The sequence below is a fragment of the Phyllopteryx taeniolatus genome, chromosome 12 (assembly GCF_024500385.1).
Source record: "Phyllopteryx taeniolatus isolate TA_2022b chromosome 12, UOR_Ptae_1.2, whole genome shotgun sequence".
NCBI classification, from domain to species: Eukaryota; Metazoa; Chordata; class Actinopteri; order Syngnathiformes; family Syngnathidae; genus Phyllopteryx; species Phyllopteryx taeniolatus.
The window spans coordinates 11,533,228-11,554,062 of NC_084513.1; the positions used below are offsets into that span (position 1 = coordinate 11,533,228).

The 20,835-nt window shown below is 41.5% G+C and overlaps 1 protein-coding gene across 8 annotated transcripts in view; it reads left to right on the forward strand.

Moving 5' to 3' along the window:
- LOC133487245 (plakophilin-4-like) overlaps positions 1-20,835 on the forward strand; it is a 103,895-nt gene that overhangs the window by 2,272 nt on the left and 80,788 nt on the right. For 6 of the 8 annotated variants that reach the window (XM_061793560.1, XM_061793558.1, XM_061793563.1 and 3 more), the window contains exon 1: positions 18,586-18,733. The exons of 1 other annotated variant lie outside the window; for it this stretch is intronic. Coding sequence is in view for 5 of the 7 variants with exons in the window: in XM_061793558.1 (XP_061649542.1) it covers positions 18,718-18,733 (16 nt within the window). In the remaining 2 variants the exon portion in view is untranslated. Of the gene's footprint in view, positions 1-4,035; positions 4,099-18,585; positions 18,734-20,835 lie in introns of those variants that run through there. One more of the 8 variants, XM_061793561.1, reaches the window with a different exon arrangement.

Here is a 20,835-nt window from a genome sequence, read left to right on the forward strand (position 1 = left end):
CTTAAATGTATCTAACCTCACTGTTTTCACCCATTATTGTCTAAAAAAAATAGTTTCTTAACTTTCAATCTTGAGGCGACATAAAGCCACGAGGCTCCTGCGGAGTGAAGAAGAGGTGGAGTTGACACTTCTCAGATAGTTGAAGTGTCCAATATAGTTAAGCTATTTGCTCTCAAGCTATTTTCAACACTTGAGAGCGGCTAATAATATGTAAATAAAAGACAGACATTCAGGGATGACCCAGGACACGCTGCAGGGACTATGTCTCCCAGCTGGCTTGGGAACACTTAAAGTGGCTAGGGAGAGGGAAGTCTGGGCTTCCCTGCTTAACCTGCTGCCCCCACGACGCGACCCCAGATAAGCGGAAGAAAATGAATGGGCATATTGATAGGCCAATGATGAGCCCCGGCCTCATTAGAATAACAAGCAATGGGCAGGAAGTTGCGCTCGTCATTGGTCCAGCGGGAATTGGGATGGGGGCTGGCTCACTGCATTTGAAAGCTCCGGCCCCTAAAACGAGCTGATTCATTTTACCATGGCAATAAATACTGTATGCTGTAAAAATGTCTAATTTTGAATCATTTGTTTATTCCACCAAAAAACATGCCACAGACACGTTATTAAGACATCTATTGCGTTTGCATTAGTACAAATCTGTTGTGAATTGGATTTTTATCCACATTTGAAAGAGGCCTGATATTCCGATCTGGAGATATCCAATTATCTTTGATGTGTGGAAGCAAGTCGCCATACAAATGTGGGAATGTTAATTTGACAGCTTCAGCAGATGTGACCACAATGCACGCTGATTCAGTTTCAGCAGTGGGGATGCGTCGACTCTGAACTGATGCATGCACACTGGCAGAGGGGAATCTCTAGGTCACGTTCCTCGTGGTTCCCATTACTGCAGCCTCATAGCTGATAGCACTGACAGTGCCGTTTTGGAACAACAGATCTTTTTTTGTTGTTGACTAGTTTCAGCTTGTACTTTTGGCTAAAACAGCATGTGAGGCACATTGAGAGATGATATAGTGTCACATAACACAACACACAGTGGAACACAACCCATTTGCTGGTCAACTCCCGATACTGTATGTTGAGATTTCAAATCAAATTTTCCTGTTGGAAATTATGGCCATAGCAATAATCCACTCCAGGATTGATCAATAGATATCTGTTTATTAATCCCAAGGGTAAATTCAAACAGTGTTTTACATTACAAACAAAACTGTCAAATCTGTCAAAATGCTTCCATCATAAAGCTGTTATTAAGTACACAGGCAAGTACAGTTTTAACATACTTACCATCCGTACAAGTGTAACCTAACACTCAAGTGTTAAAGAGCCTTCAAATTGAATTCAGAGATTTGTTTCTAATTACATTAGACATATTTGAAGATAATTGCTCGTGAAAACGTGCGAAGACCGATAACTATGTTGTACTCAATGGTGGAGACCAGGGTTTTAGAGTGCCTCGTTGTCGTGGCATGGAAAATCCCTGTGACGATACAGTGAGATATACTCCAGCCACCGGAGACTTTAAATGGATGCATTTTTGTGGCTCAAACATTTAGTTACATGTAGACTTAAGAAAGATGCTAAGTAGCAATATTTTTTTAGGTTGTAGTAGTGGTATTTTATTGACAGTTGAACGGCAAGTGGTTTCAGTGCATTCAGCGGACACGCATGTCGCATTTGAGAGCAAACGGTTTGATTTTTTACGATTTTGAAGCCTCATTTATGTTCGTTTTCAAATTTGACAGGTTTGTTAACAACACTCTTTTCTGTGGATTATTAAATGTATTGCACATTTACATTTTCACTTTACAGGGACTTTAAGACTTTCATTAGGTGGGCTTGAGAAATCTAAGTTGCCTTGGGTCCCTTGAAAAAAGCCGCTCTATACATTTTAAGTTATTATTTTTGTAACACGATTTAGGAAAAGAAAAAAATAAACATTGTCTGTGTGTGATTGTTTGACCCATTCTTGGCAGCCAGTCCTTAATGGGAAGTGGCAACCCAGTTAAGCCCTCTTTGGCAGGCAGGTTTTTCATTGCCTAATTCTGGCCCGGCATCAAGGTTTAAGCCTTCACCCCTGTGTGTCATGTCAGATTTACTTTTTTTCAGTGGGATCAAAAGTGGGTCCCCCCGCCCCTCTTTAGAGGTGGGGAAAGTATTCCCAGCCTTTGCCCCCGTCACGAATGACTTCAAATCAGCTTGTTTTTTCTAGCTTGTGTATGCTGCCCGAGAGTACGTAGCACTCCTCTGCACAAATAATCAATCACATTCTCTCAAAGTTTAGTTGGACTGAGTGGCCATCAATCAGATTCATGCTTACTCACTAACCCTCTAATGTATTTTTCTTGCGTTTAAGTTCTGTTCATTGCTACACAAGTTCATGCGTAATGTTGCCTTAATGGCAATAATCTGTTCAAAAGAGTGAGGGATATTTGTTTTGTTTGTTTTGGCTTGGGAAGAAGGCCACAGCTGTGCGGCACCACTTTGGGGTGATAATAACAGTTCGTACTGGTAGTAATCAGCCAATGAGGAGCTTTGAGTCATACTGTTTCTAATTCCAACCCACATATGCACAGTTTGCTCCAAATGGAATCGTTTACCCTCAACCCTCAGAGCACAAACTTCACGTACTGGAGGTGAGGTTTCATTTTTTTTTATCCAAGTTCAGTCGTTTTAGGGAAAAAATGGCCTCTCTAAAATACGGAGTTGCTTATTTGAACAAGGTTTAACATGTTTGGCTCTGAGATGACGTTGTAACTGGATATGTAAATAAATTCCAGAAAAAGGTAAGCCTACCAGATTTCATGCTTTGGTTGGATCCCGGGCAGCTAAAGATAATACGAGAACAGAGAGCATGTCAGCGCTTCGAGAGCTTAAGTGCACAATAGATTTTTGTCCGGTGAAATAGGCCTCCGTGGGTCTGACATGCTGAGTACGAAAGACGGCCCCTCGTGAGTTTCTGCTTTGTGGGCATTTGCAGTGAGGGATGGTGCTTTTCCAATGTGCCTTGTTCATTATGGAGAACTTCAACTCTTGACGACTATTATTAACCATTCAGCTGTTTAGTTTCTGTGTAATCACCAATCAGTAATTTGTCATGTAGCGAGTAGCCCAAACAGTTATCTTTTCAAGATCTTGACAGAATAGACCAGGCTATAAAAGTGTGAAATTGACTGGTATTCAGGTTGAGCTTGTGCTTTTCCAACAACAAAAGCAGCTACTACCAAGCACTGTTTTTAGTACTTGGTCTACCGGGGTTCCAAGTGCAGGATACACAGATAAAAAGGCCCAAAGTGAAGACACATGCTAACGTTACTTATCCTGTTTCTATGCCTTAGCTCTGGACACTTTATTACATGCCTCACTCTTCATTATGCTGCAGTGGTCACTGTCTCACTGCCCTCAAAGTCCTCTTGAAAAAATTCCAAGGGTTCCTTGGAACAAGTTGCTTGTTCCAAACTATGCAATGAACCTCTGGTACACATTAAGCCCCTTCTCTGTCCATTTTTAAAACCCGCCTTAAAACACGTTTTTATTCTTTGGCGTTGAACACAGTATGAGAATTGAGCCCTAATTGTAGAACCGATGACCCCCTCGATGATGTGGAATCTCAGTCAGCTTTCACTGGAAAATGAAGGAATTAGTTGACATTTTGGCATCCATTAGTCATATTTCCCATGTTATGCAAACGTTGATGACTCTCACATTTGCCTAAATTATTTGTTCAGTATTTAAATACACAATAGTCTAAAAATGGAAGTTGTTTTCCCCTTAATAGTAATAGTCTTCTTAAATTTGCTTACTTTGTCAAATTAACCAGCTTACTTGTCAAGATGTTGTCAACTAAACACATTAAATAAGATGGAGGGAGGTTAGTCATACTGTAAGGATGGTATCCGAGTACAGTGATGCTTTGAGATATGAGTTTAGTTTTTTCCATGACCACGCTCATAACTCAAAACACTCAAATCAGTTTTCCCCATTGAAATGAATTTTAATCCCATTAATGTGTTTCAGCTTCCCCTTTTTGGCTACCGGGGAGCAGTATAATGTCATGAAGACACATCTTGAAATGTTTAGGTATGTGCAAAAGATAATTACGTTGATAGTACATATAACTATTAATGAATTTTGCAGCGTTCCTGACATGGTTATATATGATATTGCAGATTATAATGAAGGCGATACTCTGGCCTTTAACATTTTTAGACACTTGTGTATCACTGTTGCCTTGAAAGGCAAGTTCTCTCTCGCAGGTTTTGCATTGCAATTCCTCTTTTGGACTTTTGGTGTCATGCTCAAACTTTCTGGCTCCCTTGCTATCACCGGTTAGCCGTAGTTCTTCTGGGTATGTCACACGACTAACCTAGATGACCACTACTGCGCATGTGTGTCATCAGAAAGACACGGAAGATTACTACTGCGCATGTGCGTCACAGTCAGAAGGGAGACAACAGGGGAGCGGCGGGAGGATTCAGGCACTTTTGAGAGAAAAACAAAGCAAAAAAAAAAAAAAAACAGCAATATATGTAATATATGTAATCTTTCCCATTTCGCTTGTTAAATGTCGAGACATTTAGAATATCGTTACAATACTGATTTACCTCAAAGTAAACGGGTTTGGTGATTGATAATGAATAAATACCATTGGTATGACATTTAAAATGGCATTTAATATAAAATCACAAGCCCTTTGGACTTGAGTCAGACGTGGGCTGTTTCACATCAAAGCTTGTACTGTATTTGTTCCCACTCTCCATCGGAGTATGTGTTGTAAAAAACTGACAAGGTTGTAGCCTTAAGGCAACTGCACATAGATAAAAGGTAAAGTGAGCAAGTCTATATTTTGAAAACAAGGGTTTAAGTGTACAGTGATGTTTCTATCAAATAGTGAATGGTTATTAAAGTCTGACAAGTACGCTGATCCCTCCTGCCTTGTTTTTGTGTCGGCAAGACCTCAAGTGCCCTCTCTTGTCTCCACAATTCTAAGCCTTCTTATTTGTGCTTAGATGCATTCATTCCCCAGGTGATCACACATCGTATACAATTTCCTCTTGTAGCGGAAATGCTGGTAAATCATTTATCATTGAGCTGAAAGAGGGAGCTAATCTTTTGGCTACGGGGATGGGAAGATATATTGGGTAGGAAAAAAAGAATTGCAGGCATATTGCAGGTTGGCAATGATGAATGTGCTAGCTCCTCACACAAGAAGTCTATAGCACTCTGAGGAGCTGAATTATTGGGACTTTGCCTCACTTGAAATCATATGTACCTCTGCGGGACTGAAATTTCCATGTTTATGGAATGGGAATAGTCAACACATTTGAATAGTTTCATTCATAATTGACTTCATTGTTGATCACAAGTTGCCCCAGCCCCATTATACACAGTGGTGATGGTGCACTGCTTCCCCCTCCTGAGACGCCGGATGGTGGACCTCAAAGCCGTTCGGAAATCGTTCTCCATGGCCTCACCAAACTCCTCCCACGTCCGAGTTTTTGCCTCAGCAACCACCGAAGCTGCATTCCGCTTGGCCAGCCGGTACCCATCAGCTGCCTCAGGAGTCCCACAGGCCAAAAATACTCATTCTTCAGCTTGACGGGATCCCTCACCGCTGGTGTCCACCAACGGGTTCTGGGATTGCCGTCACGACAGGCACCGACTACCTTACGGCCACAGCTCCGGTCGGCCGCCTCAGCAATGGAGGCGCGGAACATGGTCCACTCAGACTCAATGTCCCCCGCCTCCCCCGAGACGTGGGTGAAGTTCTGTTGGAGGTGGGAGTTGAAACTCCTTCTGACAGGGGATTCTGCTAGACATTCCCAGCAGACCCTCACAATACGTTTGGGCCTGCCAAGTCGGACCGGCATCTTCCCCCACCATCAAAGCCAACTCACCACCAGGTGGTGATCAGTTGATAGCTCCGCCTCTCTCTTCACCCGAGTGTCCAAGACATGCGGCCGCAAGTCCGATGACACGACGACAAAGTTGATCATCGAACTGCGACCTAGGGTGTCCTGGTGCCAAGTGCAGATGTGGACACCCTTATGGTTGAACATGGTGTTCGTTATGGACAAGCCGTGGTGAGCACAGAAATCCAATAACAGGACACCACTTGGGTTCTGATCGGGGGGGCTGTTCCTCCCAATCACACCCCTCCAGGTCTCACTGTCATTGCCCACGTGAGTATTGAAGTCCCCCAGCAGAACGATGGAGTCCCCAGCTGGAGTGCTCTCCAGCACCCCCTCCAAGGGCTCCAAAAAGGGTGGGTACTCTGAACTGCTGTTTGGTTCATAGGGACAAACAAAAGTCAGGACCCGTCGCCCCAACCCGAAGGTGGAGGGAGTCTACCCTCTCGTCCACCGGGGTGAACCCCAATGTACAGGCACCAGGTGCTCGCCTTCGAGACCCACCTCCAGGCCTGGCTCCAGAGGGGGTCCAGGTGACCCGCACCCAGGCAAGGGAAAACACAATCCAATAATTTTTCTCATCCTAGGGGTCTTTGGAGCCGTGCTTTGTCTGGTCCCTCACCGAGGACCTGTTTGTCATGGGTGGCATAAGTAAACATGGCATAGGTTTACTGTAATTTCTCGTGTATAACGCGTACCCACGTATAATACGCACCCCTAAAGTTGACCTCAAATTTCTGGAAAACCCTTCTACCAATGTATAATGTATTTTTACAATGCATGGTTTTGCTTCTACCCATATGATCAAAACATGAAGTATTAGCTGTATTTTGTTAGTGTTTTCAAATTATTCTGAAGTTAAGCACTTTATTTGAACACGCAATACTTTCTTTTTCTTTACTTGCTCTTATTTTGAAATCCACTGCCCTACTTTTATTTAGTAAATGAGAAAACACACAGTTGTGCTCATATGTTTGATTACCCAGGCATGATTTGTAAGATGTGTACAGGCGAAACACATTTAATTTTATTTGAATGGGATTCAAATTAAACTGTTCAGAAAAGCATTATCATTAAATAAAACATAACCATCAAGAAATTAATGATGGTTGTTGTTCAGTCATCAGTCGTATTTAAGAAAATAAGATAAAATAAAATACAAACAGGCGGCACGGCGGCCGACTGGTTAGAGCGTCAGCCTCACAGTTCTGAGGTGCGGGGTTCAATCCCCGTCCCCGCCTGTGTGGAGTTTGCATGTTCTCCCCGTGCCTGCGTGGGTTTTCTCCGGGCACTCCGGTTTCCTCCCACATCCCAAAATCATGCATTAATTGGAGACTCTAAATTGCCCGTAGGCATAACTGTGAGTGCGAATGGTTGTTTGTTTCTATGTGCCCTGCGATTGGCTGGCAACCAGTTCAGGGTGTACCCCGCCTCCTGCCCGATGACAGCTGGGATAGGCTCCAGCATATGAGGAGAAGCGGCTCAGAAAATGGATGGATGGAAAATATAAACAGTATTTCACAAATTCTGCCTGTGTCTGTAAACTTATGAACACAACTGTACATACATGCAGTCATATGTACGCCTTTCATATTGGAATGAAAGTGTAGGCTACACCTTTTTCATAACCTCTAGGTGGCTGTGACATATTGGAACGGAAGTGTTCAGCTTTTTCATAACCTCTAGATGGCGGCATACATTTATAAAACGTGAACGTTTTTTTCCCCCCTCTATACCTATGTATTATGCGCTCTATTGAAATTTTTTTTTTTGGGGGGGGGGGGGGGGAAATGCGCATTATACACGAGAAATTATGGTTATTCAAATATAACACTTGACATTTTAACATCCCGCTGCATGTTTTTCTAAGTCTTGCCACATAGTTCGCTTCAATGTGTTGTGTAACACAAGGCATTTCAGTTATGTTGGGTCTCAGTCTGAACACTAGGGGGCATTATGAAGAAGGTAAACCAGAATCAGATTGGCAAATATATACGGTTATTGTCAATGTCACTGGCACTTGGTTTATGAAAACAAAATCATTACTCATTGTTTGTCTTCAAAAGAAAATGAATAAGGGAGGTATGGTCTCAAGCTGAAGTTCTTGTTTTGGAGGACAGATGTAACGGTTAATGGCTATCCTATCCACTTAAAAACATGTTATTTAATTATACATTTTCAATTATGGCTGCACAGTTGTAACATCAGTCAGGTGAACACAGAGAATCATGTCTAAATTGCCACGTTATGTCTTTGTCAGAAGAATGTGACGATAATTATAACTCTGAAATTGTATGACAACAACAGCCAAAAATGTATGCGTCATGTTTATATGTGTTTGATATTAGTACAGCAATTCCCCAATAATCCTCCTGACTGATCCAGACCGAATTTTGACACTGGTTGCAGAAACCACAAACCTCACGACAGTCTCATTTTGGGAACGTTGGCATGTCACACACCTCATGTTATCGACATGCCAACACGACCTGCTGCTGGTTTTATCTCTTTAGAGCTCCATTTGCCCTGAATATTTTACACATGAGTCATATTCTTAACACAAAAGGCCAGTAGTTTTAACTGGCATGATCATGCTATCTTTTGAGAAAAAGACAAAACCCTTGGCGAATGCGTTGCTTGTTCTAGCACAACCCATAAAGTTTAATGTGGACGTACCTGTGCATTCTTTTGCAGGTTACTGTATTGAATTTTCTCATCTGCATCTCTCAGTGAACTTGCATGGTATTTGTTCATCAACCGACGCCAAAAGATTTGCCTGGAGGCCATGGCAAACTGGCCTATGAGTGTCGAGGCTTGACTAGATGTTGTACAGACTGGCAAATAACACAAAACTGACACTACGACTTTAACACTATGGCTAGTTTTCTTCACACCAGACCTTTTCCATTTTAAAGATGAAAATTATTATATATACATTTAAAATTATACTTATAAAACCACAACAGTTTAAAAAAAAAACATCTTTTGTCATATTTGTTCAAATTGTCAATATAAACGGGAAAGTTCTACATTAGTTAAACGATCTTGGAAAAATATCAGTCCTCTCTGGCCCCAACTTGTACCTCTAATTAAATTTTTAAGAAACCACCAACCAAGAAAAATGTTACTCTTAAAATTGGTAACCCAATAAAAATTTCCCAAGGGCCTATCTGGTGTCCAAACCCAAACTTTGATAAACCCTACCTTAATTATGCATTTGTTGAACATCAGCTCATCAAATTTGTCTTATATTTTTAATATTCTTGCTCTATGTTATCTTTTCTCCAAAAGTCCTCCTCCACACACATCCTCTTTATACAGTGTCTGTTTCCAGGAAAGCACTAGGGTGTTAAATGCACTTGTCTAATGACAAGAGACAGGATGTAGTGCGTCTTCGTAGCTCAAATACTGATTCTATTTAAAGGATTTACATCCAATAAGAATAATTTATGTCGTCCGTCAAAGCGCATTACTCTTGGTAGCTTTTAAGGTTTTCCTGGAAAGGTGTAGTGGGTGAATAATTACCTTAGGAAGCTTTAATGGCTGTTGTTTTGTACTCCTGCACAGAGCAACCACAGATTATGTGGACTATCATCTGCTTGCCAACTTTGTCCTTTCCAAGTAAACATGTTTTAGCAGCTCAGGGAATACAGTGTGGTGCCTTGATAGGAGTTTAATTTGTTCTGTCACCATCATCTGTCATCAAATCATCTTTCCCTATTGAAATGCCATTTCCAGCCCCCCCCAAACAACTGAAGAATTTGTAATGTGCTTTTTTTAAATGGGAAAAATGGTGCTCTTTAATATTGTACTTCATAAAAACATACAGTAATGACATAATTAAATAGAAGTAAACAGTTTTTGTCACACTTTGCATCAATTGAATGGCCATTGTGCTGCTGCCTGCCTTGGCCACCTTGGATTAGCATAACACAGACAGACGGCTATACTGTACATGAACGTCTGTCCAATGTATAGACGTCTCAGCTCCTCACAGAGGATAAAGAATATACTACTATATAACTGTGAGTACTGTTATAGTGAATGTCTAATTGTGTTGCTGCACCGTTTGTGTTCGAATATCAGTTGCTGAACGGGTTTGATCCATTTTCCATTATCTGTTAGCATTGGCATTACGCTAGCAGACTAAAGGCTAAGCTATGTGTTTGTTTCAAACACTCAACATGTAATTCTCCAAGTTTTTGTTTTTAGTTTGACAGTAAACTCCTCTTTTTTTGAAGAATTGTTACCTGTTTGCCAAAGTGCTGCTTATTGTGAATGTGAAGTGAGTTGAGTTGAGTTCATTGCTATCATACGGTGCTCATATCTCAAGTTTGTGCTCGCAAGTCGAAGAAAAAACATTGTCCAAATGACAGCTTGTACCTTGAAGAACTCAGAGGTTGTGTCACTCGTATCTGAAGGCACCATTTTATGCATCTTCTGTGTGTAGCATTAGTTTACAAAACCCTGACTTGTGACTTGATGTCTCTTACATGTGTGTGGGTGGGTGCTCTTGTTAAGAGGTAGAGGTGACCCAATGGAACCACTCGTATCCACTCCATACCGCCACTGTTGTACACAGAAGAGCTACTATGTTCCTCTCCTAATGAGGCTCGGGTTGTCGTGTTTGGGGCTAATGATGGACAGGTTAGTGCATGTGACTCTTTCTGCTTCGGAAAAGAAGACATTCTCTCTGCTGTCGGTTGTATCCGTGAAAAAATGTTTTTTCAGCTGTTGAGTGCACTAAAAAAATCTGTGTAGACCTCAACTAATAATAACTTTTAGTATTTAAACCATTTTGCAGGATTCTTACAGAGAAGATTTTACTCTGTCACAGAAATGGAATATTTACGATGAGTATGTGGGGTGCAATATACAATATACAGTACATTACTCTAATTCAGCCTGGAGGAATTATATCTAACAAGGGCCCCTCTCAGTTTATTCATGTCACGTCTACCTAAATTTAATTATAGTGGAAACTCAACAAGCCTGTCGAAATCAGATTTTTTTTTTTTATTTTTTTAATTTTTTTAATCTATTTTTCCCTTATGATATAATCAGGGTCAAACTGTGGCTGTCATAAAACTGTACAGCAATGTTTTAAGTAGCATACAAGTGTAAAAAGTAGCTTAATACAGTGCTGCTTTGAGATTCAAGTGACCCGACTTAGGAGTTTTTCGAGACATGGGCTGTTGTTAAAATTGTGTATAAATATGTTGGCTATCACCAAAGAAAATGTAAAAATTCCAGAGAAAACTGTCCAGTCCAGTGGGTTGTTGTGCGATATTGATATTGGTAAATATCACATTTCTGTAGAGTCAATCATACATTACTCGTGCACTCACTGTAGTTGTCTCGCCATGCTGCACTATTTGCATATACTGGCCACTCATGCCAGAGTAGCATCTGCCCCATTTGCACACTGATTGAGGAGTATCTGTAACATTTGCACAACCAACATTGTCCTAGATTACTGCACTACTCGTCACTTTAAACCGCATACACTCCTTGAAGTCTCGGCGCCCTTTGCACAATGGTCATTGCACCGGACTATTGCAATATTAGTCATTCGAACTGCTGTAAGTGCTAGAGGACTCTGCATCTTTTTGCACAATTTAAAAAAAAAAAAAAAATGTACCGGCATTACCAGATAACTAGCAACCCTTTACTGCTCAGTGACTTGTTTTTTCAAAATTCACACAAAAGTCTAACAGTATCACAAACACTAACATTCCCTCATCGGTGTGTAGGGAAAGGAAGCAGCGTTTTATAGCATTTGGTCCCATCCATTTAAAAAAATAAAAAAATAAAATAAAAAAGCAGAGTGTGAAGCGGCTTTGATGAGAATCAACACCTCCAAATCTGAGACCATGGTCCTCAGTCAGAAAAGGGTTACGTGCCCTCTCCGGGTCAGGGATGAGATCCTGCCCCAAGTGGAGGAGTTCAAGTATCTTGGGGTCTTGTTCACAAGTGAGGGAAGAATGGAACGGGAGAGCGACAGGCGGATCAATGCAGCGTCTGCAGTGATGCGGACTTTGTATCGTTCCGTTGTGGTAAAGGAGGAGCTAAGCCGAAAGGCAAAGCTCTCGATTTACCGGTCGATCTACGTTCCTACCCTCACCTAGGGTCACGAGCTGTGGGTCGGATGCCTCCCGGACGCCTCCCCGGTGAGGTGTTCCGGGCACGTCCCACCGGGAGGAGACCCCGGGGACGACCCAGGACACGCTGGAGATACTACGTCTCTCGGCTGGCCTGGGAACGCCTCAGGATCCGCTCGGAAGAGCTGGAGGAAGTGGCTGGGGAGAGGGAAGTCTGGGCGTCCCTACTAAAGCTACTCCCCCCGCGACCCGACAGTTATTCAGATAACTATAGCATAAAGAACATGCTAACAAGTTTACCAAACCATCAGTGTCACTCCAAATCACTAAAGCCAATGAAATCTTCATCCACGGTGTCACTTCTAAACAACTCCGCCAACTCCGGAGGTAGACGATGCGCCGTTTCCTCTTCTACGTCGCTTTCGTCAGACTCATTGTCAATTGCAGGCACAGATACACAGGCCTAGAGCGCCATCTTGCGGTTGTCAGTGTGACAATAACATGTGAAATTATATAATAATGTGTTAATAATTTAACATATAAATCGCTCCGGAGTACAAGTCGCACCCCCCGGCCAAACTATGAAAAAAAACTGCGACTTATAGTCCGAAAAATACGGTACATCCACGCAGAACTCTTCTATGGCATAACACCTTTAGTTACAGGTAAATTTAGTAAAATGCTCTTCCATAGTTTAGGTTTTATCTGCTGTCAGCTGCACTCTTTGAAGTTGGGAATTGGTATTATTTTGTAGAACCCAAGAGTCAAGGGGAGTTTAAGTTTCTATTTAAAAATCGTGATTTAGGAATTCCAACTTCACAAATCACCCGACAGGCATACGGTATATACTTTGAGTAAACTTTGTGTATTACAGTACAGTGCAAAGTTACGTAAGAACGTCTCCCTTTACCTTTCAGATTGTTTTCCAATTTCAAAGATGTGGTTGGAGACTGAGGGAAAACACTTGAACACAAAACATTTTTGTCCAAAACCTCTTAATTAGCGAGGTATAGGCTAAAAATACCTGCGTCTGATTAGAGATCCCTCTCTACTTTAAACATCTATCTTTATAACTACACCACTGAGCAAGCCAATTTTGGTATGGCTTGCTAAAGGTCATTCACAGTCCTTCAATACTGGTGGTACAAATTGTCTTTCTTATACCAAATCAGTGAAAAGACAATTTAGCTATGCAAGTCCTTCAGCCTGGAATGAGCTACAAAAGGACCTCAAATTGACGGGACTAGTTCCGCTAGGAGAATTTAAAACAATTTCAAAGGGGTACGAAAGCAGTTTTCTCAAGACAGTGCGACCGTGTCTGATAACTTGCTGTAATCTGAACCTGTTGTGAATGTTCTGTTTTTACTCATGTTATAACTCCTCTTTTGCTGCCTTGCTTGGGCAGTTTGCTCTTTTTAAAGAGGTTTTAGCTTTCACACCCCACACCCACCCAGCCGCACCACCGACAACCATCGCACCTCTGACTCCCCCTCCTTCGTTGACCATCCATTAACAGGAGGTGAGACACCTCTTCAAACAACAAAAGATCAACAAAGCGGCAGCGACCTTGTGTCCCCATCCTGCCTCAAAGTCTTCACACAGATCTTCAATAGATCTCTGGAACTGTGTGAAGTACCATCCTGTTTCAAACGCGCCTCCATCATCCCAGTCCCCAAGAAACCTGCAATCTCGGGTCTGAATGACTACAGGCCTATCGCCCTGACATCTGTGGTCATGAAGTCCTTTGAACGCCTCGCGCTGGACCACCTCAAGAATGTCACAGGTCCCCTGCTGGACCCCCTGCAGTTTGCTTACAGAGCAAACAGTTCTGCGGATGACGCAGTCAACATGGGACTGCACTTCACCCTAGAAAACCTCGACGACGCGGGGACTTACACGAGGATCCTGTTCATGGACTTCAGCTCTCCGTTCAACACCATCATCCCCAAACTCCTCTCCTTCAGGCTTCTCCAGCTCAGCGCCTCGCCTGCCATCTGCCAGTGGATTTACAGCTTCCTTACGGGCAGGACACAGCAGGTGAGGCTGAGGGACACCACCTCATCTACATGCACCACCAGCACTGGGGCGCCCCAAGGTTGTGTCCTCTCGCCTCTGTCAAACTCCTGAAGTTTGCAGACAACACCACAGTCATCAGCCTCATCAAAGACAGTGACGAGTCTACGTATTGACAGGAAGTGGAGCGGCTGGAGCTGAACACGCTCAAGACTGTAGAGATGATCGAGGACTTCAGGAGGCATCCTTCGCCACAGCTGCCCCTCACGCTGTCCAACTGCCCTGTGTCAACCGTCGAGACCTTCAAGTTCCTGAGAATTACAGTCTCTCAGGACCTGAAGTGAGCGATCAACATCAACTCCATCCTCAAAAATGCCCAGCAGAGGATGTACTTCGTGTGGTTTCTGAGGAAGCACGGCCTGACACAGGAGCAGTTGAGGGAGTTCTACACAGCAGTCATCGAATCAGTCCTGTGTTCTTCCATCACAGTCTGATTTGGTGCTGCTACAAAAAAGGACAAACTCTGATTGCAACGGACAATCAAAACTGCTGAAAAGATTGTCGGTACCCCCGTACCCACACTTGAGGACTTGCACGCTGTCAGAACTAAGTCAAGAGCGTGCAAAATCCACTTGGACCCTCCACATCATGGTCACCACCTCTTCCAGCTCCTTTCCTCAGGTAGGCGCTACCGAACAATGCAAACTAAAACAAGCAGACATTTCAAAAACTTCTTCCCTCTTGCCATTAACTTCTTAAACAGTTAACTTACAATTCCATTGCAACATGCTGCCAATTTTGTCTTGAGTTTGTTGTCACATATCTGTCGGGGCAATTATACGTTACCCGTGCACTCACTGTAGTAGTCTCGCCACTCTGCACTATTTGCATATCTGTTGTTGACCAATACGGGGCACTCATTCGCCTGAGTAGCATCTGCACCATTTGCACAATCGACATTGTCCCAGATTATTGCACTGCTAGTCACTTCAAACTGCATTCATTTCTTGGTCTCTGCGCCCTTTGCACAATGGTCATTGCACCGGACTATTGTTATATTTGTCATTTCAAACTGCTCTAATTGCTAAAGGACTCTGCATCTTTTTGCACAATTGTCAATAAATAAATAAATAAATTGTACCGGCATTACCACATTACTCGTAACCTTTTATGGCTCTGTGACTGTGCTTTTTATGTATTTATGTCTCAAAAGTATTCTCTGTCAATTGACTGTTGTCTTACTAGAGCGGCTCCAACTACCGGAGACAAATTCCTTGTGTGTTTTTGACATACTTGGCAAATAAAGATGATTCTGATTCTGACTTGTTCTTATTCTGAAATGTAGCCTGACTTTGATTTAGTAAATGAGAAAACATTACAGTTATACTCATATGTTTGATTACCAGGCAGAATTTGTAAGATGCCTTTCTTCAAAGAAAATATGAAGGATCAGGCCAAACACATAAAATTGTATTTATTTATTTATTCATTTTAAGGGATTGAAATTAAACTCAAGCATTTCAGAAATGCACAATCATTAAACAAAACATAACCATAAAGAAAAAGAGTCATATTTAAAATAATAATAATAATAATATTTCACAAACTCTGCCGCTGCTCCTCCGCATTATGCTCATCTGATGAATAAAGGATTTGAATTTACCTATTCACTGGAAGAAACTGTCATCAAACTATGTGGTGAGGTAAGGTAATGCACTGGTAAAAGAAAGTAACACATGAATTGTTGATTTCCAAAGGACACTGTTGTACATAATTTTCTATGACTAGAGGCAGCATAGTGAGGTAGTGGTGAATTAGCATGTGTACGTCACGGTCAGGAGCTCTGGGTTCAACTCTGCCATTGCTTGTGTGGGTTTTCTCTGGGTATTCTGGCTTCTTCCCACATCCCCTAATCATGCTTCTTAAGTTAATTGAAGACACAAAATTGTCCGTAAGTGTGAATGTGAGTCTGATTGGTTGTATGTATGTACATTGTCATTGAGGATTAAATTGAAACTCACAAAGATGTGATTTATAATCACGCAGTATTCTTCTTGTCTTATAGCTGGACTGTAATTTGGTTGAGCAAACGTGCAGCCTGTTGTATGTTTCCAAGTAGTCTTCTCAGCCGCTTTGAGCTTCAAAAATCAGAGCAATCAGCTTTTGAATCCCTTGCAAATGAGCCACTTAAATGCAGACTCATATGCATGGCTGGTAATCATTCCTCGGCTTTTGTTTTTGATGTGAGTGTCCTGGTGTGCCTCAAAGACGAATTAACCTACGGATGACTGACAAAACATCTTTTGCTTCAAGTGACAGCGGTTTCTTTCTGATCAAAAAAAGATTGGAAACATAGGAATCCATCCGTGGTTTGGATTTCAGATGCAACCTGTAAATGTCATCTCAGCAACTCAGGATTAAGATTTGAACTACACAAAACTGATTCTATTTTTTCCCGCTTCTGTATGCAAGAATGTGACAGCAACAAACTCACCGTTGTGTGCTTGCATCCAACATAACATCCCGTAGAAGTCAAATGTTGTTTTGCTAAACAGAATGTACGACTGTAATGACCGCAGCATTATTCCTAATGTTAAAAACCAAACCAGTTTTTTAGGTTTGACTCTGATGCGTCACAAATAGAAAGCAAAATGCAACCTGAGTCTGATAACTGTGATCAGTACTTAGCTGCATGTAGAAATTATTAATTGAATAACTTGAACAATTCAATTACTAAAAAATCTAAGCAAAATCTCTGCCTCAAAACTTCGCAGTAATAATTTTTCCACAGAGACTAATATTACTGCAGACTCATGCAACCACTTCTTGTTAAAATATGTTGGTGCGAAGGCAGTGAGCCAGGAGGAAAGAGTGCATAAAAGATTGCGTCCAAAGTTCGGGATCATTTCAAACTTAAAAAAAGCACGTCAATGATAGCCGATGCAAGACAATGTAAACATCAGTAGCCAATTTAATATAGCCTACCACCTCTAGTTAGAAGGTTTTGTAATGCCCTCGCAAGTAGTTAAAGATAGACACAGCTGTCGGTGCTGACATTTGGTTTATTGGACAAATGTAACAATATAAACAAATAAGCACTTTCATACTGTTACTATGGCCACAACTGGCACTATAAGGCATTAAAACATGCAATCTGTCTGAGACAGAAACAGGCAACACTTCAATCGCTGGATTTGAACCCTGGTCCTCAGAACTGTGCGGCAGATGTGCTATGCCAGTCGGCCGCCGTGCTGCCATAACTTGAAGTTATTAATTGTTAAATTTTGCCATTCAATATTGTTGTGCAATTAGTTTTGCAGTAAATGTATGAAGCACTTTACAAAGTAAACAAGAGCTTTGTTCTGAAATGCTGTGTCTATCAATAAATGTCCTGGGAAATAAGTAGAAGTTTTCAGTTTTTTTAGGATATCGTCAAATTATTGTTATCGCAAAATAAAATAAAAAATATTGAGATTTTCTTCCCCTTATTGCCCACCCCTATTGTCTAACATCAGATTGTGTTTTTCACTTTTCTGCATTAACTTGATTTCACTCTGTATCCTGGTTTCATGTTTGCATGAAAACTCAGGCTGTGCGCTTGCTAATATTCGAAATTCTACTGCAGTGCTCCTTGTGGAAGGTGAGACAAGGCACGGGTGGATTTCAGATGGACCAAGAGGACCGAGGAATTAAAAAAATATATATAATAATAAATAATGAAAAATGTCATTCATTCAATCTACTTTAAATTACTTTTTCAACTTCATATTCAGGGTTATTTTATACTTAGTCCAACATTTACATTCTGAAGCTGGGTGAGACCCTTTTCCGCACCGACCAGTTGACCAAAACGTACTTGACGAATATATACATCGGTGGCAGTGAATGGTTGTATTCCATTTGACGAATATAGACGTCCACGGCAATTAATTGGTTAATATTATCAATAACCGAAATAAATAAAACAAACTCCCGCTTGCTTTTTGAGATCCTTACTTGTCAAGTATAAAAAAGACGTTAACTAGTGTATAAACAACAAGACACAGTACCGTAACGGTCACAAGTGACAACTTTGGAATAAAAGTCACAAAAAAGTCAAAGAACAAGAAAGACAAAGAGTTCACCCTTCAGAGACTTTCTGAACTGAGCTCTCGTGTTAGGAAAAAAACACACACAAAAATCCAAAAAAGAAGGTAAACACACACCTAGAGTTAATTCTAGGTGCCATTAGTTGAAGTCTCCAACTCTGAAGTTTTGTCATATAATTATTTGAATTTTACGGTCATACGGGCATTTTAATTTACGAGTTTGTCAGTAATCAGACACTAGTTTGTCTCTTTGTTCTACCCAAAATGAGGTCATCTTTCACCCTGTAGTCCTTCGGTATTAACCTAATTATAGCCCATGAAAAAACTTCCCAGACTGGGCTTCTTACTCCGCCTCGCTCACCTACTTCTTAGTTTTTCAAACTCTACCAGAGCTTGACGGCACATCGCTCCTACCGGTGGGCAGGGCGATAGGGTTGTTTTTTGAAGAGAAACAGAAATGTTGCAGAGCCAGTCTGTTGTGTACTAATAACACAGCCAAAGCTTGACAGCGGCATTGTCAGTTGAGTCTCTCAAGGCTTTTTTGGACGCCTAACCTCGCAGCGTTATGTGACTTATGGAACGTGTATAATGGGGAATTTTAAAGGTAGGATCAGAAATCACAGCTTTTCTCTCGTCTATTCACATTATGCTTTCTTTTTGGGTTTTATTTTCTTGGTGCTTCTGCTTCCTGTGGTCTGTACTTTTCTATGGGCATGGTTGGACTGTTAACAATTGGCAGATTATAGCCACACAAAGCCATTTTTCATCCACGAAGAATGTATGTAATTCTAATATGCTAGTGTGGCCATTGTTTATCATTATGCTTGTTATGGTTACCGTGAAAGGTAGGAGAGTGTTTATCCCCTACTAAAGTGCCTGTATTAGCCGTCAATAGCCACCTTTTCTGTGTTATTGTTCTGGTGGTGTAGTGGTTCACTTGCCTGACTTCCGTGAGAATGAGTGTGAGAGGTTGTCTGTTTCAATATTTGTACTGTGATTGACTGGCAACCCTCAACAGGAGAAGTGGTATAGAAAATGGATGGATGTTATATGCAAAGGGCACTGATGCATAATAGGTTTGGATGAAGTTGACCCAGAAATTGTCTACCATACCTTTTCTTTTTGGTAAAATACCGGCACTTTTAATACTGTATGTAACCACAACTTGCATATGCAGTGGTGCATTGACTTACTAGTTTAATTCGTTCCGTGACCACGCTCGTAACTCATAACACTCCTATCTCAAATCATCTTTCTCTATTCAAATGAATGGACATGCCAATAATATGTTCCAACCCTGACGAAAAACACCAACAAATATGTTGTAAAAACAATTAAATTGAAAGTAAATGATTGAACAGTTAATGCATCATGATTTCATTGTCACTTGAAAGTCGAGGTCCCACTGTAATGAAAGTAATTTCATGTTCTCCACTAGGAAATCTACCAAACAATGTCTTATTGGGGTTAGGGTCAGTGATATTATGGAAACTGTGACAGCCATGAACTACGTCTCATGGCGACTATTCTGATTCATTTACTTATTTTTAACATTAGTAATTAATATCTGAGGCTGTTGTTATTCACTATCTGTTGTGTTTTGTTGTCTCTCTTCATATTTATGATTACTATAATTATTAACATTTCAGTGCATATTTTTTCATATTCTATGTTCTATCAACTGTCATGACCTCGCATGTGGGAAAGAAGAGCGACAGTTGCCGATGCGCTTTTCAGCTTTTCATTGAACACTGGGAAAACAGCAAAACATATCAAGACTGAACACACGCAAGCATTTATTGATACAAAATTATTTTTGTATAGCAATTGCTGAGCTTTGTGTAGCAATTTTTCAAAATGCTGTTTTGGGCAATCCATCCATCCATTAATTTTCTGAGCCGCTTCTCCTCACTAGGGTCGCGGGCGTGCTTGAGCATATCCCAGCTGTCATCGGGCAGGAGGCGGGGTACACCCTGAACTGGTTGCCAGCCAATCGCAGGGCACATAGAAACAAACAACCATTCACACTCACAGTCATGCCTCCGGGCAATTTAGAGTCTCCAATTAATGCATGTTTTTGGGATGTGGGAGGAAACCGGAGTGCCCGGAGAAAACCCACGCAGGCACGGGGAGAACATGCAAACTCCACACAGGCGGGGCCGGGGATTGAACCCGGGTCCTCAGAACTGTGAGGGTGACGCTCTAACCAGTCGTCCACCGTGCCGGTTTTGGGCAATATTTTAATAAAAGTTCCACTAAGTACTAAATCACTGTCTAGTTTTATGCTTTTCTATCCTAAATTTTAAAACCGTTCACTCCATAAATAGAGGCATATTTTGACCTTTTGAACAAGTAATGTTATGTATAGAGAGAATTTTTTGCCTTTTGGGAAAGCATAAATCCTGTTGTAGAAACCCTGCATATTGTCCATGAGCGTGGTTTCCGATTGTCCTGGGGGCCTTCAAGGTAACAGGAGGCGTGAACGGGAAGGGAGGGAGATGGATGTTGGGGAAAAGGACAGTTTACCGCACTCTTTAACATCTTATATATATATATATATATATATATAGCTATGACCGCGCTAGTTGATGTTCTACCCCCTCGTCCTCCCTTGGTGATAACGACACCGGTGCCATGGAGGCGATGATGAGTGATTTATAATGCGTTGACACCGGACGCAAAGAGAGCTTTTCGCCTCCGAGGCTC